Raw genomic sequence first — 22190 nt, forward strand, 5'->3', positions numbered from 1 at the left:
GTTGAATATCTCATGTAACTTATTGAATACTGTACTGAAAGAAAAAAATAGAACAGCTGTATGGGTGCTATTGTAAAGTCAAAAAAACCATAAGCTGAATAATTGGGTTGTTTTTTTTTTTGGTTTTTTTGAGACAAGATCTTGCTCCGTCACCCAGGCTGGATCGCAGTGGCACGATCGGGAGTTTGAGACCAGCTTAAGCAATATAGCAAGGCTCTGTCTCTAAAACAAAGCCCACAGCCACCCCATGTGCAGTGTCAAGAGTTAAGCCTTGTACCCTCGGCTTCTGCCAGGATCCGGCACCCCTGCCTGCCCCAGGGCCAGCCACGGGCTGCTTACCCACGCGGTGCAGGAAGAGCTTGCCCTTGGCGGGGAAGCTGTAGTTGATGACATTGTCCAGCAGCGGGATGTCCAGGCCTCGGGCGGCCAGGTCAGTCACAATGAGAGTGGAGCACTTGCCAAGCGTGAATTTGGCGAGGTTGATCTTGCGGGCTGTCGGGTCTAGGGCACTGTAGATGTGGGCGCAGCTCACCCGCTGGGTCGTCAGCAGCTGCTCAGAGCAAAGATGGTAGCAAAGTGAGAAGGAGACTTGGAGGAGAAAGGAAAGGAAGCCAGACCATGGCAGGGGACGGGCACTGAGGTGCAGAGACAAGACCACGGGTTCTGGAGTCTGGCACCCTTGGTCTGAATCCCAGCTTGCTGGGTGATGCCAGTTTGGGGAGGAATGGAGCTTACAACACCTCCCACCTCTCTGCAGGGTTGTCTGAGGATCAGAGATGATGTGTGCAGAGGGCCCTCTCAGGGAAGCTGCAAATGCCACCTCAGTGCACAAGCCTTATCCGGATTCTGCTACAAACAAGCTGTGTGACCTTGGGCAAGTTATCAAACTTTTCTATGCCTCATTTTCCTCATCTGTAAGAATAACTGCCCCTTCTTTGTGCCTTATTATGAGGATCACATGAGTCAGTATACACTGTGCTGAGAACAGAGTCTCAACATGGAACACTCATGAGAGTGCTAGCTGTTCTTTACAGATTACTATTTAAACTGGGCATGGTGGCTCACGCCTGTAATCCCAGCATTTCGGGAAACCAAGGCTGGAAAATCACTTGAGACCAGAAACTCGAGACTAGCCTGGGTAACACAGCAAGACACCATCTCTACAAAAAAATAAAAATAAATAAAAAATGAGCTGGCATGGTCAGGCATGACTTGTGCCTACAGTCCCAGGTACTTCGGAGGCTGAGGTGGGTGGATTACTTGAGCCCAGGAGGCAGAGGTTGCAGTAAGCCATGATCATGCCAGTGCACTCCAGCCTGGCCAAAGGAGCAAAACTCTGTCTCTAAAAAAACAACTGTTTAAAAATTACTATTTTGGTCTTATTCACTGGTGACCCCAGCAGCTGCACAGAGGGAGCGTTGTTAACTGTGTGTGGAGTAAGTGAAACCCAGTGAACCATGTCCTCAGATAACAGACCCAGGTGTAGCTGACAGGGAGGCAGGCACCGACGGAAAGGGGCCCCGCTGTCTTCCGGGGCACAGCAACTCCCCAGGCTCTGACCCAGGCGGGGGTCACACAGGCATAACACATATGAAAAAAATCTTTGAGCCACTCACACATGCTAACAGCGCTTCACACAGCTTGCTACATGCAGGTCATGCCTCAATCTTAAGAAGTCAAACAAACAACACACTAAAAATCTACAGGAAAATAATAGGATGGCAGGGACAGGCTTCAAAATAACCCGGATGTAAGGGGAACTAACGGATGAAGGTCAAGACCAGCTATCAGCTGATAACAGTTGTACCTAGATAACGAGTACCCGGGGTTCATCATATTATTTTCTGATCTTAGAATTGGTTTGAAATTTTCTCACAATAAAAAGTTTAGGCCAGGCACTGTGGCTTACACCTGTAATCCCAGCACTTTAGGAGGCTGAGACGGGCAGATCACTTGAGGTCAGGAGTTCAAGACCCACCTGGCCAACACGGCAAAACCCCGTCTCCATGAGAAATACAAAAATTAGACAGGCATGGTGGCGCCTGAAGTCTCAGCTACTCAGGAGGATGAGGCAGGAGAATCACTTGAACCTGGGAAGTGGAGGTTGCAGTGAGCTGAGATCGTGCCACTGCACTCCAGCCTGGGCGACAGAGTGAGATACCATTTCCAAAAAAAAAAAAAAGAAGAAATGTTTTCATAATCCCAGTACTATGGGAGGCCAAGGTGGGAGGATCACCTGAGCCCAGGAGTTCAAGACCAGCTTGGGCAACCGAGTGAGAACCTGTCTTTACAAAATATAAAAATAAGTAACAAGTTAGTTGGGCATGGTGACGTGTGCCAGAAGTCCCAAGTACTCGGGAGGCTGAGGTGGGAGGATTGTTTGAGCCTGGAAGGTCAAGGCTGCAGTGAGCCATGATTGTGCCACTGCACTCTAGCCTGGATGACAGAGCGAGGCTCCGTCTCAAAAAAATAAAAAATAAAAATAAAAATGACCATCTTGAGCCCAGGCCCAGGCTCCTGGTCCGCTCTCGTGCTGCCCTCTAGTGACTGCACAGGGAACTGCAGCTCCAAACTCCAGCTGAAGGAGGTGCTCGTCCCACTCAGGACCCTGCTCACCTCAGTGAGGTACTCGGCGTGGTGCTTCGTGGCCACAAACACCACGGTCTGGTCCTGGGGCCGCACCACGTTGCGCAGCAGGTGGAGCAGCACGGCAGCCTTGGTGTCCTCCCGCACGAGGAAGAAGGAGGTCTGTGGGGAGAGGGCATCACGGGTTGGCTTACGGGGTCCTGGCCCAGGGCCTGCAGGGCCCACCTGGACACACCCTCCTGGGATGGGACAGGTGCAGCCTCACCTTCAGCTGCTCGTTGAGCTTGGTATCCACGTCAAGCCGGATGAGCACGGGCTCCGTGAGGCCTGCAGGAGACATGGGGGAAAGTGGGGGAGTCGCAGAGGGACTGGACCCCCAGGCCCCAGCCCGACCCCCAGCCCCCATCTCCACCCCCAGCTCACGCACCAGCCCGGGCAAATTCCACCAGCAGTTTGGGCAGAGTGGCGGAGAACAGCACCGTCTGGTGGCCCCCGGGGAGGCGGGCGATGATCTCCTGCAGCTGCTCTGCGAAACCCATTTCAAAAAGCCTGGAAGGGTAGAGGGCAGGACTGGGTCAGAGGGGGCCTCCACTCCCTGGAGTTCCAACCGCAGCCATCCTTGTCCCCACAACTTCTGCGGTGTCCCAGGGCTTGCCTCACTCTAACTCAGCCCACTCACACTTATCACATGACTTCATCCTAAACAACAATAACCTTGAAATCTGGAATCTGTCTTGGTCATGTTCTTACAAACTCATGCTGAAATAAATGACAGCAGCCCAGGCTGGCTGCAGAGGCTCACGCCTGTAATCCCAGCACTTTGAGAGGCCAAGGCAGGAGGAGTTCAAGAACACCCTAGGTGAGACCCCATCTCTACAAAAATAAAAAATTAGCTGGGGCCGGGCGCAGTGGCTCAGGCCTGTAATCCCAAGCACTTTGGGAGGCCAAGGCGGGCGGATCATGAGGTCAGGAGATCGAGACCATCCTCGCTAACACAGTGAAACCCCGTCTCTACTAAAAATACAAAAAAATTAGCTGGGCGTGGTGGCGGGCGCCTGTAGTCCCAGCTACTCGAGAGGCTGAGGCAAGAGAATGGCCTGAACCCAGGAGGCGGAGCTTGCAGTGAGCTGACATCATGCTACTGAACTCCAGCCTGGGCAACAGAGTGAGACTCCGTCTCAAAAAAAAAAAAAATTAGCTGGGCATGGTGGCGCATGCCTATATTCCCAGCTACTCAGGAGGCTGACATGGGAGGATCCCTTGAGCCTGGGAGGTCGAGGCTGCAGTGAGCCATCATCACACCACTGTACTCCAAACTGGGCGACAGAGCAAAACCCTGTCACCATCAATCAATCAATGATAGCAGTCCCTCCCCACTTCCCCCACATCCCCCTCCCCAACTCTGCCAGGGAGGGTTCTAAGTACTTTACAAGTATCAAGTCTTCTGGTCCTCACAACACCCCTGTGAGGTACGTGCTACTTTATCCCCATTTTGCAGTTGAAGCAGCCAAGGCCCAGAGATGTCCAGTGATTTGCCCAAATTCACAGAGCTGAAGTCGCAGAGCTAGGACTTGATCCCACTCCTGTCTGGCTCCTGAGTCCATGCTCTCAACTTTGTGCTTTTAAAAAAATCTCTTTGAAATCCCATGTTAGGGGCCGGGTCCCGTGGCTCGCGTCTGTAATCCCAGCACTTTGGGAGGCCGAGGCGGGTGGATCACCTGAGGTCAGGAGTTTAAGACCAGCCTGGCCAACATGGTGAAATCCCATCTCTACTAAAAATACAAAATTAGCCAGGCGTGGTAGCGTGTGCTTGTAACCCCAGCTACACAGGAGGCTAAGGCAGAAGAATCACTTGAACCCGGGAGGCGGAGGTTGCAATGAGCCAAGATCATGCCATTGCACTCCAGCCTGGGTGACAGAGCAAGACTCTATCTCATAAATAAATAAATAAATAAATAAATAAATAAATCCCATGTTAGATGTCCTATTATTCATTTCAACACTCCTGAAATGCAAAATTATAAATATTGGTCAGAGAGCCCCAGAGATGAGCTCCAGCACCACTTATGAGGAGGTCTGCAGCCCACATCTGGGAAGACACTGCTTCGATCTCGGCCACACAGGGCTCTCCTGGCAGAGCCTTCCTCTGGTTGACCTCTCTGCCTCTGCTTTCCCAGTTCAGACACAAGTGCTCAGGGCTGGACCTGCAGCCTTACCTGTCAGCTTCATCGAACACCACGTATTCCACACTCTGCAGCTTCAGGCTCATTTCCACAGCCACATGTACCAACCGTCCGGGCGTGGCAATAATTCTGGAAGAGGGTGCACAGGCCAGGTGACCCCAGGGCCAGGGCCACCACCACAGTTCTCTTACACCCCCACCACTGGGAAGGGACCTCAGGGAGTCATCCCCAATCCACAAACTCACATGTCGGGATTTTCGTGCAGGGCTGCAAACTGGTCTTCCATCCTAGAGAGGAGAGAAGGGGTTAGCTTGATAGAACAGGTCTCTTTGGTTTCCCTTCCCATAACCAAATGTCCAGGCAAGGCTGCACACCCCATCCCCAGGAACACAGACCCGAGGCTTGGAACTGAGAAAAGGCCAGTGCTGAGGTATGAGGCAAAGGCATTGCCCTGACAAGAGATACAAGCTGAAATATGCAAAAGAATGGTTACAACACAGTTCCTCCGAAGAGATGGGCTCAACTACAGACCTCAATTCACTCCTTCTGTTGTTCCAGATAGCAACAAAGCTGCCTTCCACCCACAGTGCCCCCAGCAACTAACCCTGGAACTACCAGCCCCAACTAGAACCCAGGTTCCCTGGATCTCTATCAGCTCCCGTCCTTAAACCCTTTGGGCACAAATCCCTAATTTTAGCCCTCCTCTGCAGCACCCTTGAGATACCTGTAGGAGCCAGGGTAGTCCTGGGCCAGGACTAGCCCAGGGAGGCCTTTCTGACAATCACAAACTTCAGAAAGAATAAATGACAATGGAGACAAAGGCACTGAAAAGCAAACTCTCCGAGAATCAAGAGTGTTAATAGCGGCATCCTTAAACTTTCTCCCTTAAAGGGGCTGCCCTTTAAGGGATAAACTGTGGGATAAGGCATGGAATGAGGCAGGAGACTGGATTCTGATCCCAGCTCTACTATGGAATCATTGCCTGACTCTAACCTGTCACTTCCTCATTTTGCCCATCTGTAAAACAGACGTGGCACCTACTACCTAGGAAGGGTGGTAAATGAACATCAGGAGATACTACATCTTATGAATCTGAGCTATTACAAACATCCCTTGATTCCTGTGCTTTCTGCTTTCTAACAGCCCACAGCCAGGCGTTACGCCTGTAATCCCAACACTTTGGGAGGCCAAAGTAGCAGATCACTTGAGCCCAGGAGTTTGAGACCAGCCTGAGTAACATGGCGAGACCTCATCTCTACAAAAAATACAAAAAATTAGCTGGGCGTGGTGGTGCACACCTGTGGTGCCAGCTACTGGGGAGGCTGACGTGGGAGGATCACTTGAGCCCAGGAGGTTGAGGCTGCTGTTAGCTGTGATTGCGCCACTGTACTCCAGCCAGGGTGACAGAGCGAGACCCTGTCTCAAAATAAACAAACAAAAAACAAAAACAAAAACAAGCCCACGATTATGCATCTTAAAATAGATACACCTGTCTGTCCTGTGAGCTGACAACTCTATTTCAGGAGCATCAGAACTTCTGAGTGGCAGTGCTTCTGTGGGCAATTTATTTTAATATTTTATCGTATGATTTCCCTTGTTGGTTTTTTTCTTAAGCCAGTCAAATTTAGCAGTGAAGGGGGTTGTATACCAACTTTAATGATACTAATGTTGGTAAGTTCTGATAACCTGCTACCACTGGACCAGCCTTCTTGGGTTTTTGTTTTGTTTTTTCTTTTTCTTTTTTTTGAGATTGGAGTCTCGCTCTGTTGCACATGTTGGAGTGCAGTAATGCCATCTCGGCTCACTGCAACCTCCACCTCCTGGGTTCAAGTGATTCTCTTTTCTCAGCCTCCATTGTAGCTGGGATTACAGGCATGCGCCACCATGCCCAGCTAATTTTTGTATTTTTAGTAGAGACAGGGTTCTGCTATGTTGGTCAGGCTGGTCTCAAACTCCTGTCCTCAGGGGATCTGCCCACCTCGGCCTCCCAGAGTGCTGGGATTACAGGCATGAGCCACTGGGCCCGGCCTTGTTGGGTTTTTTGAATGAGCACAGAAGCTGCTATTATTAATAAGCAACACAGCTTAAATCGAACTAATGTCCTGGAGACACAGAGATGTGCCTGCATGGTGGTGACCCTGGCATGGGGTGCAGGGACCTTACCTGTCTCCACCCAGGATCAGGGCAGTCTTGAGGCCAGTGAACTTGCCTAGCTGAGAAGAGAAAGTGATTGAGAGAGGGCAGGGGTGAGATGACAGCACACTCGTGGCCTCTGTGTCCGGTCCCAAGTCAGCCCTCGCCTCCAGCCTCTCCCCAAGCTCAGACACACCTCCTTCGTGAACTTCAGGGTCTGCAGGGCCAGCTCTCGGGTCGGCGAGAGGATGAGGGCGCGGGCCCCGGTCTGGGCACTGTGGGTCTTGAGCCGCTCGAACATTGGGAGGAGGAAGCAGGCTGTCTTGCCACTGCCCGTCCGGGCCATGGCCACCACGTCCTTGCCATCCAAGATCACCGGGATGGTCTGGAGAGGCACAAGCAGGGAAGTCAAGGTCAGCTCCTCCCCAAACACCACGTGATCCAGAGCTTCAAGGCCCTGAGGAGTGGGCATGCTATAGATCTCAGTGAATGGGCAGGCACCCGTCACCCAGCCCTGAGCCTATTCTTGCCCATTCTTTCAAAAGCCTGTTAGCATGCCTCCAAGGATGAGCGGCTCACTACCCCAACTCTTTCCATTGCTGGAACACCCTTCTTCGGAGGAGCCAGACTCTACCTCCCGTCTAGTCCTCCTCCTCAGAACCCCAGAGAAATGGCTCCCACTGGCGAAATGTCTAAGAACAATAATCACAAGCCCCCGGTGATAATAGGTGGCTGGGAGCTGCCTGAGCTGAGGTTCAGCTGTGGGCAGCCTCCAGGAGGCTCAACTGGCAGAAAGGCCCAGAGTCTCTGCTCGGCTCGGCCCAACCTTCTCCACCTAGGAAGTGGGCACGCTAGCTGGGGCTTCAGCAGAGTAAAGGGGGCAGGAGATGTGACAGGTGGGACAAGGGGTGGCTGTCAAGGGGCCAGAGAGGAGGGCCATGTCACTCCTCCCTCGCCCTCACCCGTCGACCGCCCCACCCCTCACCTTCCTCTGGATGGGTGTTGGCACCTTGTACCCCTTCTTCATGATGCCTTTGAACACCGGGTAGCTCAGGCCTGGGAGAGACATGAAACGGTCAGGGGGCCAAGGGAGTCCCCACAGCACCAACCCCAGAGAACTTTACAGGACAAATGACAGCTTCATCAACAATAAACAGCAAGGGAAAAAAAAAAAAGCAATAAAGCACAAACTGAAAGGTGAAGTGAGACTTAGGAGACAGATCTGACTGGGGCACCTGAACCTCATCTGATTCTCTGATGTGAACCCACTCTTGATGTCATGAGACAGCAGGGATCTCTGAACACTAATGGGGTCTTAGGTGACACTAAGAAGCTGTGCCTTCGTTTTAGGCATGGTAAGGTCCTGCGCCTCTTGGAAGTGTGTGTGGACACAATGAGGATGTCTGGAATGAACTTCAGAATCACCCGGATGGTGGGGAGGGACTCTTGTCCCTCTTGGTGATGAGGGCATGGATGGGAGCTCACTTTGTTGCCCAAGCTGGACTTGAACTCCTGGCCTCAAGTGATCCTACCTCTGCCTCCCCAAACGCTAAGATTACAGGCATGAGCCACCGCACCCAGCACTCATCTTGATATTTAAATCCTTGCTCCAGCTGCTACTGATTTGTAAAGAGTAACAGAGTCAGGCTTTATTTCTGGCCAGCCAGGTGTCCCCACACCACCCACCCATTCCATCCTTTCCCTCCTTCTGAAATGCCCCTCTGCATGCAATAAGTCCCCAACTGTCTTTGCCTGTTCCTGCATCTGCATTGCCTTTCCTGAGGCCTGTTCTAACTGCCCTCTCCTGTGTCAGGCCTGCTGCCCCACTAGAAGGCCCTGAATGACTGGGAGACCAGATCTGCTACCCCGGTCTACCCAACCACAGTGCTGGGCCCAGAGTGGACATCAGTGATGGAGTGCAGAGGCGGGGTTGACCTCCAGCTGCCGCTCCCGCAGAGTCCCCGATGCCAAGTTGCACCCACCCATGGACTGGAAGCCTCCAGACTTCTTCTTCTTCTTGTTCTGGGCACGCACCATCTCCCGGGTGTCAGGCTCCACATCCGAGGTGCATTCCGAGGTGGGGAAGGTGGGCAGGGGTCTGCCAGGTCCCAGCTGGGAGGGAAGAACAGAGAGGTGGTGTCACTCCAGGCACAGTGGGACCACAGGGGGCAGGGAAGGGGGCTGTGCTGTTGCCCTCTCTCCCCCATTCAAGCCAATGATGCTTCCGCCAGATCACGTCACTTTTTTGCTAATAAGTTCTCCTTTGGCTGGGCCAGGACAGAAGTTTAGAGTGGGGTCTGCAGATAGACTGTCTCGGTTTGAATCCCAATCCCAAAAGTAAGTACACGTTTTTGGTTTTTTGTTTTTTTAAGAGACAGGGTCTTACTCTGTCACCCAGACTGGAGTACAGCAGTGCAGGCATGGCTCACTGCAGCCTTGAACTCCTAGGCTCAAGTGATTCTCCCACCTTAGACTTCTGAGTAGCTGGGACTACAGGTGTATACTACCACATCTGGCTAATTTTTTTATTTTGTATTTATTTATTTTTTTGGTAGAGATGAGGTCTTACTACATTGCCCAGACTAGTCTTGAATTCCTGGCCTCAAGTATTCCTCCCTTCTTGGCCTCCCAAAGTGTTGGGATTACAGGCATGAACCACCACACCCAGCCCCTAAATACTTTAAAGAGCCAATCGAAATGCCTACTATATGTGAAGTACTAGACTTTTCCAAGATCTCCTGCCCCCTACCCCCACCCCATCAGCCGCCAACCAATCTCCTTTCTGATCTCTGGTCTGTCTCGTGCCTGGCCTCCTTTCTGCTCACCCAGGACCCACTTGTCCTGGCACAGCTAAATCCAATCCAGACACCTCCTCTGGGGAACCTTCTTGGACTACAGGGCTGTCCCCTTTCTCTTAAAAATAGCATTAATGGCCAGGCGTGGTGGCTCACACCTGTAATCCCAGCACTGGAAGGCTTAGGTGGGTGGATCATTTGAGCCCAGGAGTTCCCAGACTAGCCTGGGCAACATGGTAAAGCCCCATCTTTACCAAAAAAAGAAAAAAAAAAAGCATTTACGGAGCAGCAATTCATAAGAGTGGCTGAAACTTACAAGGTATCTACTATAAGCTAGGTGCTGCTCTGAGAATTATACAAATTAACCCACTTAATCCTCACAACAATCTGATGAAGTGGGTACTATTGTTCTGTCCATTTTACAGAGAAGAAAACTGAGGCACAGAGATAAAGTGACGTGCCCAAGGTCACACAGCCAGCAGGTAGTGGGTGAGGGATGTGAACCCTGGCTTCAGAGACTGTGTTCTTTTCACTGTGACCCTCTAAGATTGACTACAATCCTCTAGGGCAGAGCCATGGCCTGTCTTGAACAGTCTGTGAGTTTAGAACGGTTTTTACTTTTTAAAGGGTTGTAGAAAAGAAAAAGAAATCCAACAAAAAAGACAGTGATCTTATACGGCCCAACAAAACCTAAAAAAAAGATTTACCATCTGGCCCTTGATAGGTCTGCCAACCCCTGCTCTAGGTACATGAAAACAAGGTGCCTGGGACACACAGGCGCCTGCAATAGCTACTGAATGTATGTATGAACAGCATGTCCTTTAGTCTTCTTTTTTTTTTTTTTTTTTTGAGACAGTCTCGTTCAGTCACCCAGGCTGGAGTACAGTGGCAGGATCTTGGCTCACTGCAGCCTCCACCTCCTGGGTTCAAGCAATTCTCCTGCCTCAGCCTCCCAACTAGCTGGGACTACAGGCACACGCCACCAGGCCCGGCTAATTTTTGTATTTTCAGTAGAGATGGGGTTTCACCATGTTGGCCAGGCTGGTCTCAAACTCCTGACCTCAAGTGATCCACTCACCTTGGCCTCCCAAAGTGCTCGGATTACAGGCATGAGCCACCACGCCCAGCCTCCTTTAGTCTTTTCAACACTTTTTTTTTTTTTTTTTGAGACAGAGTTTCACTCAGTCTCCCAGGCTGGAGTGCAGTGGGGCAATCACGGCTCACCTAGCTCAGGTGATCCTCCCACCTCAGCCTCCCAAGTAGCTGGGACTACAGGCACACACCACCATGCCCGGCTAATTTTTGTATTTTTTGTAGATGCAGAGTCTCGCCATGCATGTTGCCCAGGCTGGTCTCGAACTCCTGGCATCAAGTGATCCTCACTCCTCGGACTCCCAAAGTGCTGGGATTACAGGCATGAGCCACGGCACCGGGCCAACAATCTTTGAAACATATATAATCATTTACTTGCCTTCTACGGATGTAGAAATGGGCACAGAGAGGTTAAGCAACCTCTCCAATGTCCCACAGCCAGTGCAAGGTTGGGCCACATTTGAACACAGGGCAGTGCCGTGAGAAGCCCTTGGTCTGAACTACACTTAGACTCCTCTTCTTTGGTAATAACCACCTCTGCCCACCTGTGCTGTTCATTACCTTTAGTAGTTTCTCTACATTTGTTGAGCACCTACTGTGTGCCAGGCACTGGCTAGGCTGGAAGATGAGAGAGGGACGGTGGGATGAGGTCTCTTCTAGTTCCTGCCTTGGAGTGTGATCCTTTCTCTTCATATAAATGCCCACTTACTCATCTTGCCCTGAGCCTACCTGGTGCCAGGCACCCGCTGGGAACAGGACTGTGGGAAATAATGGGCACAGCCCTTCTGCCCCATTGGTGCTCATACCCATCCCCTCATGTGCATACACGTGACATTCAGTAATGGAAACGGCACAGGCCTTGGAATCAGACAGTCCCAAGTTTGAATCTCCTGGCTCTTGTACTCACAAGCTGTGAGGTCTTGGTCAAGCTTCTTTCTCTCTTTTTTTGTAAAGATGGGATCTCCCTCCCTTTTTTTTTTTTTTTTCTTTTTTTGGAGACAGAGTCTTGCTCTGTTGCTTATGATGGAGTGCAGTTGTGTAGCCACAGCTCACTGTACTCTCCGCCGCCCAGGTTCAAGTGATCCTCCCACATTGCCTCTCCAGGAGCTGGGACCACAGGTGGGCGCCACCAAGCCAGGCTAATTTTTATTTTTTGAGACAGAGTCTTGCTCTGTCACCCAGGCTGGAGTGCAGTGGTGCAATATCGGCTCACTGCAACCTCTGCCTCCCAGTTTCAAGCGATTCTCCTGCCTCAGCCTCCCGAGTAGCTGGGATTACAGGCACATGCCACCACACCCGGCTATTTTTGTATTTTTAGTAGAGACAGGGTTTCACCACGTTGGCCAGGCTGGTCTTGAACTCCCGACCTCAGGTGATCCGCCTGCCTCAGCCTCCTAAAGTGCTGAGATTACAGGCGTGAGCCACCGCGGCCATCCTAATTTTTTAATTTTTTGTAGAGATGGGGTCTGCCTATGTTGCCCAGGCTGATCTTGAACTCCTGACCTCAAGCAATCCTCCCACCTCAGCCTCCCTAAGTGCTGGGTTTACAGGCGTGTGTAGCCACTACACCAGGCCTTTTCTATTTCTTAACCCTCTAGGCCTCAGTTTCCTCCTGTGGAAAAATGAAGATGACAGTTGCTGGTGGTGTTAGCACAGCGTTGGTGTGAGGATTAAATAATAAGGCTCATACAGCTCTTAGCATGGAGCCTGGCACATAGTAAACGGTCAACAAACACAAACTGGCCGGGCTCACGCCTGTTAATCCCAACACTGGGAAGCAGAAGTGGGAGGACTGCTTGAGGCCAGGAGTTCGAGACCATCCTGGGCAACATAGGGAGACCCCCGTCTCTACAAAAAATTTAAAAATTATCCGGGCGTGGTGGTGCATGTCTGTGGTCCCAGCTACCAGAGAGGCTGACGTGGGAGGATCGCTTGAGCCCAGGAGGCGGAGGCTGTAGCAAGCCGTGGCTACACAACTGCACTCCGGCCTGAGCAACACAGCAAGACTATGTCTCAAAAAAAATTGTTTTAATTCGTTTCCCAGAGGTTTGGAGGCGTCACACTGTCTCAAGCCACGCAGTCCGGCCTCCCCTTAATTCAACCTCCCAAGAACGCTCCAAACTCTCAAAGTCAGATCTTCTGCACCCGCACTTTTCATTGGGCGAAAGGGAGCCAGGATCCGCCCCACGAGCAGGAGGCAGCCAATGAGAGACGCGCAACCAAAACCCGGCAGGAAGGCCCGCAGGCTCCAGCCGCGGGATCCCAAGGCTCTGGCCGCGGAACCCTGAGCCTGACAAGCCCCGAGACACGTGCTCAGGCCGGCGGTCCCAAGACCGGTCCTCGGGCCGGCAGCCTCCCTCCCCACACTCTGCGGAGCCCAATCCCCAGCTGGGGAAACTGAGGCCTCGGGGCGCTGCCCGGAGCCGGGTCTCGGGCCCCAACATGCGTCCCAGCCCCACGCGCCTACCTTCCGGGCCCGGGCGTCATCTTCCGCCTGGATCTCAAACTCGCCGTCCTCCGAGTCGCTGCCGCGGGCCTGGGAGGCCGCGCCTCGGCGCTTCCGGAGCCCTTTCTTCTTCCTCCACTGGGCCATGGCAGCTCGCGACCGAGGTCCGGCCGCCGGCCGCTTGTCGGCCGCCATTCGGGCCGCGCGCTGGGAACGCAGAAGGGGGCGTGGCCTGAAGAGCGCACCAACTGCGTGGGGGGGGGGGGTAGGTGCGTTGACCACGTGACCTCCGCGGCGCTTTCGCCAGTGCCTGCGGCCCTCGGCGGCCTAGTACACACGCCCCTGAGTGAGTGGCACCAGAGGCGCCTCTCCATATTTAGGGACCTCCTGGGCCTCAGGAGCGTGGCGCCCGCCTCTGGGCGGACTCCCCCCATCCGCGGGCGCGAATGGTCCGGGCCGCGTCCGCAGTTCTGCTGGCTGCTCCCTGGTTGCTGGGTGCTAGGTGCTGGGTTCTGGGTTTCTGGATGCGCGGGCCGCTCACACGTAGCCTGTGCCGGCTCCTCGGGTGAGTCCGTCCGCGCGCGGTGCCCCGGGACGGCCTAGGCTGCCGGGGGTCCGGGGCCCCAGGCATTCCGGGCTGCAGATTGACGGGGATCCCGGATGCACCGCGCGCCCCCGCGCCCTCACCGACGGGTCCAGACCTGGTGGGAAGAAGGTGCGGGGAGGGGTCCCTGAGGATCCCGATGCCTACGAGCCAAGATGCTCAGGTAGGAGAACAACTCAAAAATGCAGGGACCTCGGGCACTTTTTAATCGGGTCATTGATTTGGGAGTCGCAGAATGTGGGGCGGTGGGGGCGGCGGTGATCTCCCGATAGCAGTGTAGCCAAGTACACAAGCTCTGGACTCAGATTTCACTTCCACCGTTTTAGCTTTATAGGTGTGACCTACACATGTGACTTCACCTCAGTTTTGTGATCCGTAAAATGGACAAATTCGAAGCTACTTCACAGTGCTGTTGAGAGGATTAAATGAAACAATGCTTGTAAAGCTCTTTGCAGGAGGTAGGCATGGGATCCACGCTGGCTGTCATTGCCCCCACCCCCATCAGTACACATAGGATATAGGAAGGTGCCTGTCTCCCCTACCACCATAGTGTGTTTTCTGGTTGGTGCCTAAATAGGCACAGGTGTCATCTCTCCTTCACCGCCAGAGTCAGTCTGTAAATAATTGCCAGTAGCCCCCCTTTCACCACCATTATGACAACTAAAAAAAAGCCAGAGAAATTTCCAAAATGCCCCCTGAAGTTGACAGCTCCCCTTTGAGAGACTGGTTGAGAGAGGACTAAACCCTTGGGATGAGAACTTCAGACACTACCGGTCTTCCTCCATTAGCACTGCTGTGGCTCAGGGGTGCTACTCTGACCTCCTCTCACAGGGAGCCTCGGAAGCAGGGCCTGGCCGGCAGAGCAGACCTGCTGTCACCAGGGACCACAGGCAGCATGAAGACCCCCGTGGAGCTGGCCGTCAGTGGGATGCAGACCCTCCGCCTTCAGCACCGCTGCCGAGGTGGCTACCGGGTCAAGGCCAGGACGTCATATGTGGATGAGACTCTGTTTGGCAGCCCAGCAGGCACCCAGCCTACCCCACCAGACTTCGATCCGCCCTGGGTGGAGAAGGCTGACAGAACCAGAGGCATGGGCAAGGAGGCATCGAAGGCCTTGGGGGCAAAGGGGAGCTGTGAGACCACCCCCTCAAGGGGCAGCACCCCGACCCTCACACCAAGGAAGAAGAACAAATACAGGTAATGGGGTAGGGAGATGCAAATCCTGTACTCAATGCAGCCACCTGGATTCCAGTTACAGCTCTGGTGTTCACCTGCTCTGTGACCTTAGGCAAGCATCTTGACCTCTCTGACCCAGTTTACTCATGTGGAAAATAGGACCAATTATTCCTACCTAGGGGGATTGTTGATGTTTTAAATGAGAGAGGGGTCTGCAGTGCTTCGCACAGTAACCTAATACTTAGAAAGCTGTCAATAAATGGTAGTGTTGATGGTTGTGATGGTGAACTCCCTATCCCCAAATGTCACAAACTGGGCATCTGAGGCCCAGAGGAGTCAGCTGAGGCATAAGATCACAGAGAAATTTGCATAAGGTTATTAATATTAATGTGTTCGATCCTTGAAATGACATAGATGTGGTGTTTCTGAAGTCATTTTGAAAATGGGTTTTGGCCACGTGGGGTAGCTCATGCCTGTAATCCCAGAACGTTTGGAGGTTGAGGTGGGATCACTTGAGCTCAGGAGTTTGAGACCAGCCTGGGCAGCATGGTGAAACTGTGTCTCTATAAAAAATGCAAAAATTAGCCAAGTGTGGTGGTGTGCGCCTGTACTCCCAGCTACCCGGGAGGCTGAGGTGGGAGGATCACTTGAGCCCAGGAGGCAGAGATTGCAATGAGCCGAGATCACGCCTCTGCACTCCAGCCTGAGTGACAGAGTGAGACCCTGTCTCCAAAAAAAAAAAAAAAAAAAAAAATTGAAAATGGATCTTGCTGCATTTTTATGAACAAGTTAGAAAAATAGGAACTAATGCAAATTGTTATTGTTGTTAATTAATTAGATTAGAATTAGATTATTTGGACTGTTTCAGATTAATATCAGCCTGGAGGGAGGTGTCTAGTGGTGAGCCACAGGGCTCTGTCCTGTTTATTGTTATCAGTGGTTTGGACAAAGACACAGAAGATTAGCACAGTAGTTGGCTAGGGCCACCATGACAAAATACCACAGACTGGGTGGCTTAAACAACACAATTTTTTTTTTTTTTTTGAGATGGAGTCTCGCTCTGTTGCCCAGCCTGGAGTGCAGTGGCACGATCTTGGCTCACCACAACCTCCACCTCCCGGGTTCAAGCGACTCTCCTGCCTCAGTCTCCTGAGTAGCTGGGACTACAGGCACACGCCACCATGCCTGACTTAATTTTTTTTTTTTTTTTTTTTTTTTTGAGACGGAGTTTCGCCCTTGTTGCCCAGGCTGGAGTGCAGTGGAGCCATCTCAGCTAACCTGAACCTCTGCCTCCCAGGTTCAAGCGATTCTCCTGCCTCACCCTCCCTGGTAGCTGGGATTACGCCACCATGCCTGGCTAATTTTGTATTTTTAGTAGAGACGGGGTTTCTCCATGTTGGTCAGGCTGATCTTGAACTCCCGACCAGGTGATCCACCTGCCTTGGCCTCCCGAAGTGCTGGGATTACAGGCATGAGCCACCGCGCCTGGCCACAACACAAATTTATTTTGTCACAGTCTGGAGGCTGGAAGACCAAGATCAAGGTGTTGGCAGGTTTGGTTTCTCCTGAGGCCTCTCTCCTTGGCTTGCAGTTGGCCACGTTCTCACAGTGTCATCATAGGGCCTTTTCTCATTTTTTTTTAATCCTTCAATTACATGCAAGGGCCTTTTCTGTATACACACACACCCCTGATGTCTCTTCCTCTCATAAGGACACCAGTTCTATTGGATTAGGATCCCCTACCCTTATAATGTTATTTAGCCTTAGTTACCTTTTTTTTTTTTGAGATGGAGTCTGGTTCTGTTGCCCAGGCTGGAGTGCAGTGGCACCATCTCGGATCACTGCAGCCTCCACCTCCCGGGTTCAAGGAATTCTCCTGCCTCAGCCTCCCGAGTAGCTGGCATTACAGGTGTGTGCCACCATGCCTGGCTAATTTTTGTATTTTTAGTAGAGACGGGGTTTCACTGTATTGGCCAGGCTGGTCTTGAACTCCTGAGCTGAAGTGGTTCTCCTGCCTCTGCTTTCCAAAGTGCTGGAATTACAGGTGTGAGCCACCATGTCTGGCCAGCCTTAATTACCTTTAATTAATCTAAATAATTAAGGCCAAGTGTAGAGACATTTGGGGTTAGGGCTTCAACATATGAATTTGGGTGGGCACAATTCAGTCCATAAGAACTGGCCAGCTAAAGTTAGGGTTCATTCTGAGCCACAGGGACATATTTGAGATGAGAGAAATGAAATGAGAATGGGAATGATGCCTATTATAAAAACAAGAATCAGTTATTGCCAGTTCTATAGACAAGGCAGGGTCAGGTGGAGATTAGCAACACTGATACCTACAACATGGCTGAAAACACTGAGGTAAAGATAGGCTGCATTAACGGAAGTATGGTGTCCATGAAAAGGGAGGTGACAACTCCCTGCTCACCTGGAGGGTGGAATTTTCTTCTGGATGCCAACAGGTAGAGGGTGTCAAGTGAGGGGTTGCATAAGAGGTAGAGAAGTTATTGAGCAAAAACCTTGGCACCAGACATATACAGGCATTAGCCAATGTGGTTTGAGCAGCTAAACCAAGTGGCAAAAGCTTGCCCTTTCAAAGACTTGCAGTTTGGGGATAGAAGCACTTTCAGTCCTGGCCAAAAAAACTATGGGCGTGGAATCTTGCACGTATGCCATGAATATCTGTTGAAAAAAAAAAAAGAAGGCCAGGCAGGCTGACTCAGGCCTGTAGTCCCAGCACTTTCGGAGGCTGAGGTGGGAGGATCGCTTGAGCTCCAGAGTTTGAGACCAGCCTGGGCAACATAGTGAGATCCCTGTCTCTACAAAAAACAAAAATATTAGCAGGGCATAGTGGTGCATACCTGTAGTCCCAGCTACTCTGGAGGCTGAAGTGGGAGGATTACTTGAGCCCAGGAGTTCGCAGCTGCAGCGAGCTATGATTGCATCACTGCACTCCAGCCTGGGTGACAGAGTGAGACCCTGTCTCTTTAAAAAAAAAAAAAAAAAAAAAAAAAAGGCCGGGCGCAGTGACTCTTGCCTGTAATCCCAGCACTTTGGGAGGCCGAGGTGGGTAGATCATGAGGTCAGGAATTCAAGACCAGCCTGGCCAACATGGTGAAACCCCGTCTCTACTAAAAATACAAAAATTAGCTGGGCATGGTGGCACATGCCTGTAATCCCGCCTACTCAGGAGGCTGAGGCAGGAGAATCGCTTGAACCCAGGAGGCGGAGGTTGCAGTGAGCTGAGATCGCACCACTGCACTCCAGCCTGGGTGACAGAGCGAGACTCTGTCTCAGAAAAAAAAAGAGAAAGAAAGAAAAGAAAATGGGCACGGTGGCTTACTCCTTCAATCCTAACACTTTGAGAGGTTAAGGCAGGGGGCTGCTTGAGTTCAGGAACTCAAGACCAGCCTGAGTAACATAAATCTGATCTCTACTAAAAATCAAAAACAAAAAAATTAGCTGGGCTTGGTGGCACTGTGCCTGTAGTCCCAGCTATTAGGGAGGCTGAGGTGAGAGGATTGCTTGGGCCCAGGAATTTGAGGCTGCTGTGATCTGTGACTGTGCCACTACACTCCACTTGAACAACAGAGTGAGAACGTGTCTCGCAAAGAAAAGAAAAAGTGGAGGCTATAAAGACTAAGGTTATACTAATTGTGACTCTTGATTGCAAGTGACAGAAAACTTATTCAAACTGGCTTCCCCAGGAGAAGGCATTTGGGGCTCCTGTAACGGGCTCAAACTGTGGCTGGAACTGTCTGTCTCCACCTTAGTGCTGCTTTTCCCTGCATGCCCTTCAATCTCCAGTAGGAAGGAGATAGCCACAAGCTGCTTTGGGCTGACATCCTATCAGCTTAGCAAGAAGTAAAGTCAGGTGGCAGAAAGACATCTCCTTCCTAGTAGTTTCTGCAAGGTCCTAAGGAAGATTCTGATTGGACAGGCTTGGGTCATCTGGCCATTCCTGAACCAATCCATGTGGCCAGGAGGATGGAATATGCAAATTGTCCAGGCCTGGGGCACATGTCTGGGAATGGGGTCAGGATGCAGGGGCAGTGGATGTTTCACAGGGAAAATCAGCAGAGACTGGGGGCAGTGGTGCTTCAGGAGGCTGTGGCTTCGCTGTAGGTTTCAGACTGGGAGACAGGGACTCCTGGGATCTGCAGGCAACCCTCCTCTGCTGCTGCCATCCCAGGGTGGGTGGGAGAGCTGTTAAAATTTTGAGGGGTTGTTCATCCCCCAGCTCATGGCGTTTATCTTCCGTTTGCCAGACCCATCAGCCACACCCCGTCTTACTGTGATGAGTCGCTGTTTGGCTCCCGATCTGAAGGCGCCAGCTTCGGGGCCCCGCGGATGGCGAAGGGGGATGCCGCAAAGCTCCGTGCTCTCTTGTGGACGCCACCAGCTACCCCCAGGGGTAGCCACTCGCCCCACCCCAGGGAGGCACCACTGCGAGCCATTCACCCAGCTGGTCCCTCCAAGACAGAGCTGGGGCCAGCGGCAGACTCCCAGAAGTTATCCATGGATGGGTTACACTCTTCACGCCCCCTGAGGCGGGGACTTTCCCATTCCCTCACCCACCTGAATGTCCCCAGCACTGGTCATCCAGCCACCAGTGCCCCCCACACAAATGGGCCTCAGGATCTCAGGCCTTCCACGTCAGGGGTGACCTTCCGGAGCCCCCTGGTTACTTCCAGGGCTCGCTCAGTTAGCATTTCAGTGCCATCTACCCCACGACGAGGTGGGGCCACCCAGAAACCAAAGCCCCCTTGGAAATGATACTCTTTCATCAGGGTTGCCTATGGGGCCACGGCAACAGGTATGGCCCCTTGCCAGGGTAGGAGGACATTCATCACCCAGGGAACCCCAGGTATTAAAGAAGCCCCTGTGGGGGCAGACAGACATAGCAGGGGTGGGCAGTGCCTCCCTTTATCCTGACAATCTCTGGTCGATTCTTGCCTTTTTCTCCCGATTGCGGATTTGGGGGCCACCTCTAAGTTGCCTCTCTCCAGCCCTGTCTCAACCATACTCCAAATTAATGCCAACCCAGGGGCCTGGCACCTCCCACATCATCCATTGTGTTGCTGCCAAGTGCGAATAAATGGTGTGATTGCTAACCTGGAGGGTCCCCTCTTCTCCCTTCAAGCCAAGCTTCCTGCTCAGGATTAGTTTCCAGCTGAGTCTGCAAGCCCTAGAGGAGTTTTTCCAGGCTGTCTATGAAGCCTGGGGAACACAATGGCAACTGGGAGATTTGTGAGTGAACACTGTTTCATCTTAATATGCTTCTGTATTTATTTTCATGTACTAAATAGATCAGCTCATCAAAGCCATGAATGTCACCTTTTTTCCCCCTTAGGGTAAAGGCCATTGTTAGGCCTGAGTTGATTTAAATAACAAAGTTAAATACAACAGATAGTACAAGGATGTGGCAGACAACATGACAGTGGTGAGTGGGTAACTGAAGTTTGGGAACCTGGGGCTTCGGGAAGCACTGGACTCTTCCTCCCATCGGCTTCTGGCTGATGCTACTAACTTGTGGTTGGCCGGCTCTTCCTTAGCTCAAAATACAGACAATAGTATTTTTTTAGTTTTGTTTTTAAGTTTGTGTGTGTGTGTGTGTGTGTGTGTGTGTGTGTTAAGGTGGGAAATAAAACACAATGGCTAGGACTTTGCCAAGTGGAGGGTCCAAGAAAGCCAGACAGTGACATGTGCGTCTGCAGAGCACTTAGGATGCAGCCCAGGACTTAGGAAAAGCAACAAAGCCTTTGCGCAGCTGGAATTGCACCCAGATTGGGCAGTGTGGGCTGGGCTCTGGGCCTCTCCTTGCCCCCGTCTTCCTGTAAGGCACCTCCAGGAGGCACCAGGATTTTAGGGAGTCCAGTTGGAAGCCACATCATCTGGTTGGTACGTCTGCCTTGGGGCAGGGAAGAGTGGACACTGCTGGGGAAGGAGACCTGCAGTGCCCAGGACCAGTGACACACAGAAACACCTGTGGGGACAGGCAGGCCAGCTGCGCTCTCATGCAAACATGCTTTGTTTTTTGTTTGTTTGTTTGTATGTTTGTTTGTTTTTGGTGTTTCTTTTGTTTTGTTTTGTTTTGCTTTTTAAGACACGGGGCCTCGTTTCCTTGCCCAGCCTGGAGTGCAGTGGTGCAATCATAGCTCACTGCTGACTTGACCTCCTGGCTCAAGCCATCCTCCCCCTCAGCCTCCTGAGTGGCTGGGACTACATGCATGCGCCACCATGCCTGGCTAACTTCTTTTAAAAATTTTTTTGGACCGGGCGCGGTGGTTCATGCCTGTAATCCCAGCACTTTAGGAGGCCGAGGCGGGCAGATCAGGAGGTCAGGAGATCGAGACCATCCTGGCTAACACAGTGAAACCCTGTCTCTACTAAAAATACAAAAAATTAGCCGGGCGTGGTGGCGGGCGCCTGTAGTCCCAGCTACACGGGAGGCTGAGGCAGGAGAATGGCGTGAACCCGGGAGGCGGAGCTTGCAGTGAGCCGAGATCGTGCCACTGCACTCCAGCCTGGGCGACAGAGCTGGAAAAAAAAAAAAAATTGTAGAGAGGGATTTCATTCCTTCCAGTAAGAAACAAGAAAAAAAGGGAAAAAAAAGAGACACGAGTCTCCCTATGTTGTCCAGGCTTGTCTCAAACTCCTGGCCTGAAGTGATCCTCCCGCTTCAGCCTCCCAAAGTGCTGAGATTACAGGTGTGAGCCACCTGGCCCAGCTGCAATGTGCATTTTAAACATATAGAATGTTTAAGCTTCCTGGAACTTTCACTAACAATTAGTTACTCACACTCACCTCAGTTTTTCCTGAAACATCCATCTCTCTTTTGCCTTCCCATCTTCCTCTTTGTTTCCACAGACATAGGCCAGAAATAACCTCTCTTTCCTGGCTGGGCATGGTGACTCACGCCTGTAATCCCAGCACTTTGGGAGGCCAAGGTGGGTGGATCACTTGAGGTCAGGAGCTTGAGACTAGCCTGGTAAGCATGGCAAAACGCTGTCTCTACTAAAAATACAAAAATTAGCCAGGCATGGTGGTGCATGCCTGTAATCCCAGCTACTCGGGAGGCTGAGGCAGGAGAATCGCTTGAACCTGGGAGGCAGAGGCAGTAGTAAGCTGAGATCCAACCAGTGCACTGCAGCCTGAGCAACAGAGCAAGACTC

At 51.9% G+C, this 22190-nt stretch overlaps 2 protein-coding genes across 6 annotated transcripts in view; one reads left to right on the forward strand and one right to left on the reverse strand.

Annotated features, from left to right (window-relative positions):
- DDX54 (DEAD-box helicase 54) overlaps positions 1 to 13533 on the reverse strand; it is a 28407-nt gene extending 14874 nt beyond the window's left edge. For 2 of the 4 annotated variants that reach the window (XM_063694377.1, XM_055359186.2), the window contains exons 1-11: positions 13257 to 13471; positions 8885 to 9014; positions 7888 to 7958; positions 7099 to 7287; positions 6933 to 6982; positions 5015 to 5056; positions 4803 to 4898; positions 3014 to 3135; positions 2852 to 2913; positions 2617 to 2748; positions 340 to 550 (exon numbers count right to left, since the gene is read on the reverse strand). In XM_063694377.1, the coding sequence (XP_063550447.1) occupies positions 340 to 550; positions 2617 to 2748; positions 2852 to 2913; positions 3014 to 3135; positions 4803 to 4898; positions 5015 to 5056; positions 6933 to 6982; positions 7099 to 7287; positions 7888 to 7958; positions 8885 to 9014; positions 13257 to 13430 (1279 nt within the window). In that variant the 5' untranslated portion in view covers positions 13431 to 13471. Of the gene's footprint in view, positions 1 to 339; positions 551 to 2616; positions 2749 to 2851; positions 2914 to 3013; positions 3136 to 4802; positions 4899 to 5014; positions 5057 to 6932; positions 6983 to 7098; positions 7288 to 7887; positions 7959 to 8884; positions 9015 to 13256 lie in introns of all 4 variants that reach the window. The other 2 variants (XM_019039106.3, XM_004053932.5) reach the window with 2 other exon arrangements.
- Positions 13516 to 20342, forward strand: RITA1 (RBPJ interacting and tubulin associated 1). Of its 2 annotated transcripts, XM_063694380.1 has the most exons (4): positions 13867 to 14002; positions 14166 to 14297; positions 14671 to 15036; positions 19284 to 20342. In XM_063694380.1, exons 3-4 carry the CDS (start codon positions 14735 to 14737, stop codon positions 19789 to 19791), a joined length of 810 nt encoding a protein of 269 aa, XP_063550450.1. In that variant the 5' UTR covers positions 13867 to 14002; positions 14166 to 14297; positions 14671 to 14734; the 3' UTR covers positions 19792 to 20342. The 2 variants fall into 2 exon arrangements, with proteins under 2 accessions (XP_004053983.1, XP_063550450.1); XM_004053935.4 differs by lacking the exon at positions 14166 to 14297 and having other exon boundaries at positions 13516 to 14002.
- The last annotated feature ends 1848 nt before the right edge of the window (positions 20343 to 22190 follow it).

The sequence above is a fragment of the Gorilla gorilla genome, chromosome 10 (genome assembly GCF_029281585.2).
Source record: "Gorilla gorilla gorilla isolate KB3781 chromosome 10, NHGRI_mGorGor1-v2.1_pri, whole genome shotgun sequence".
NCBI classification, from domain to species: Eukaryota; Metazoa; Chordata; class Mammalia; order Primates; family Hominidae; genus Gorilla; species Gorilla gorilla.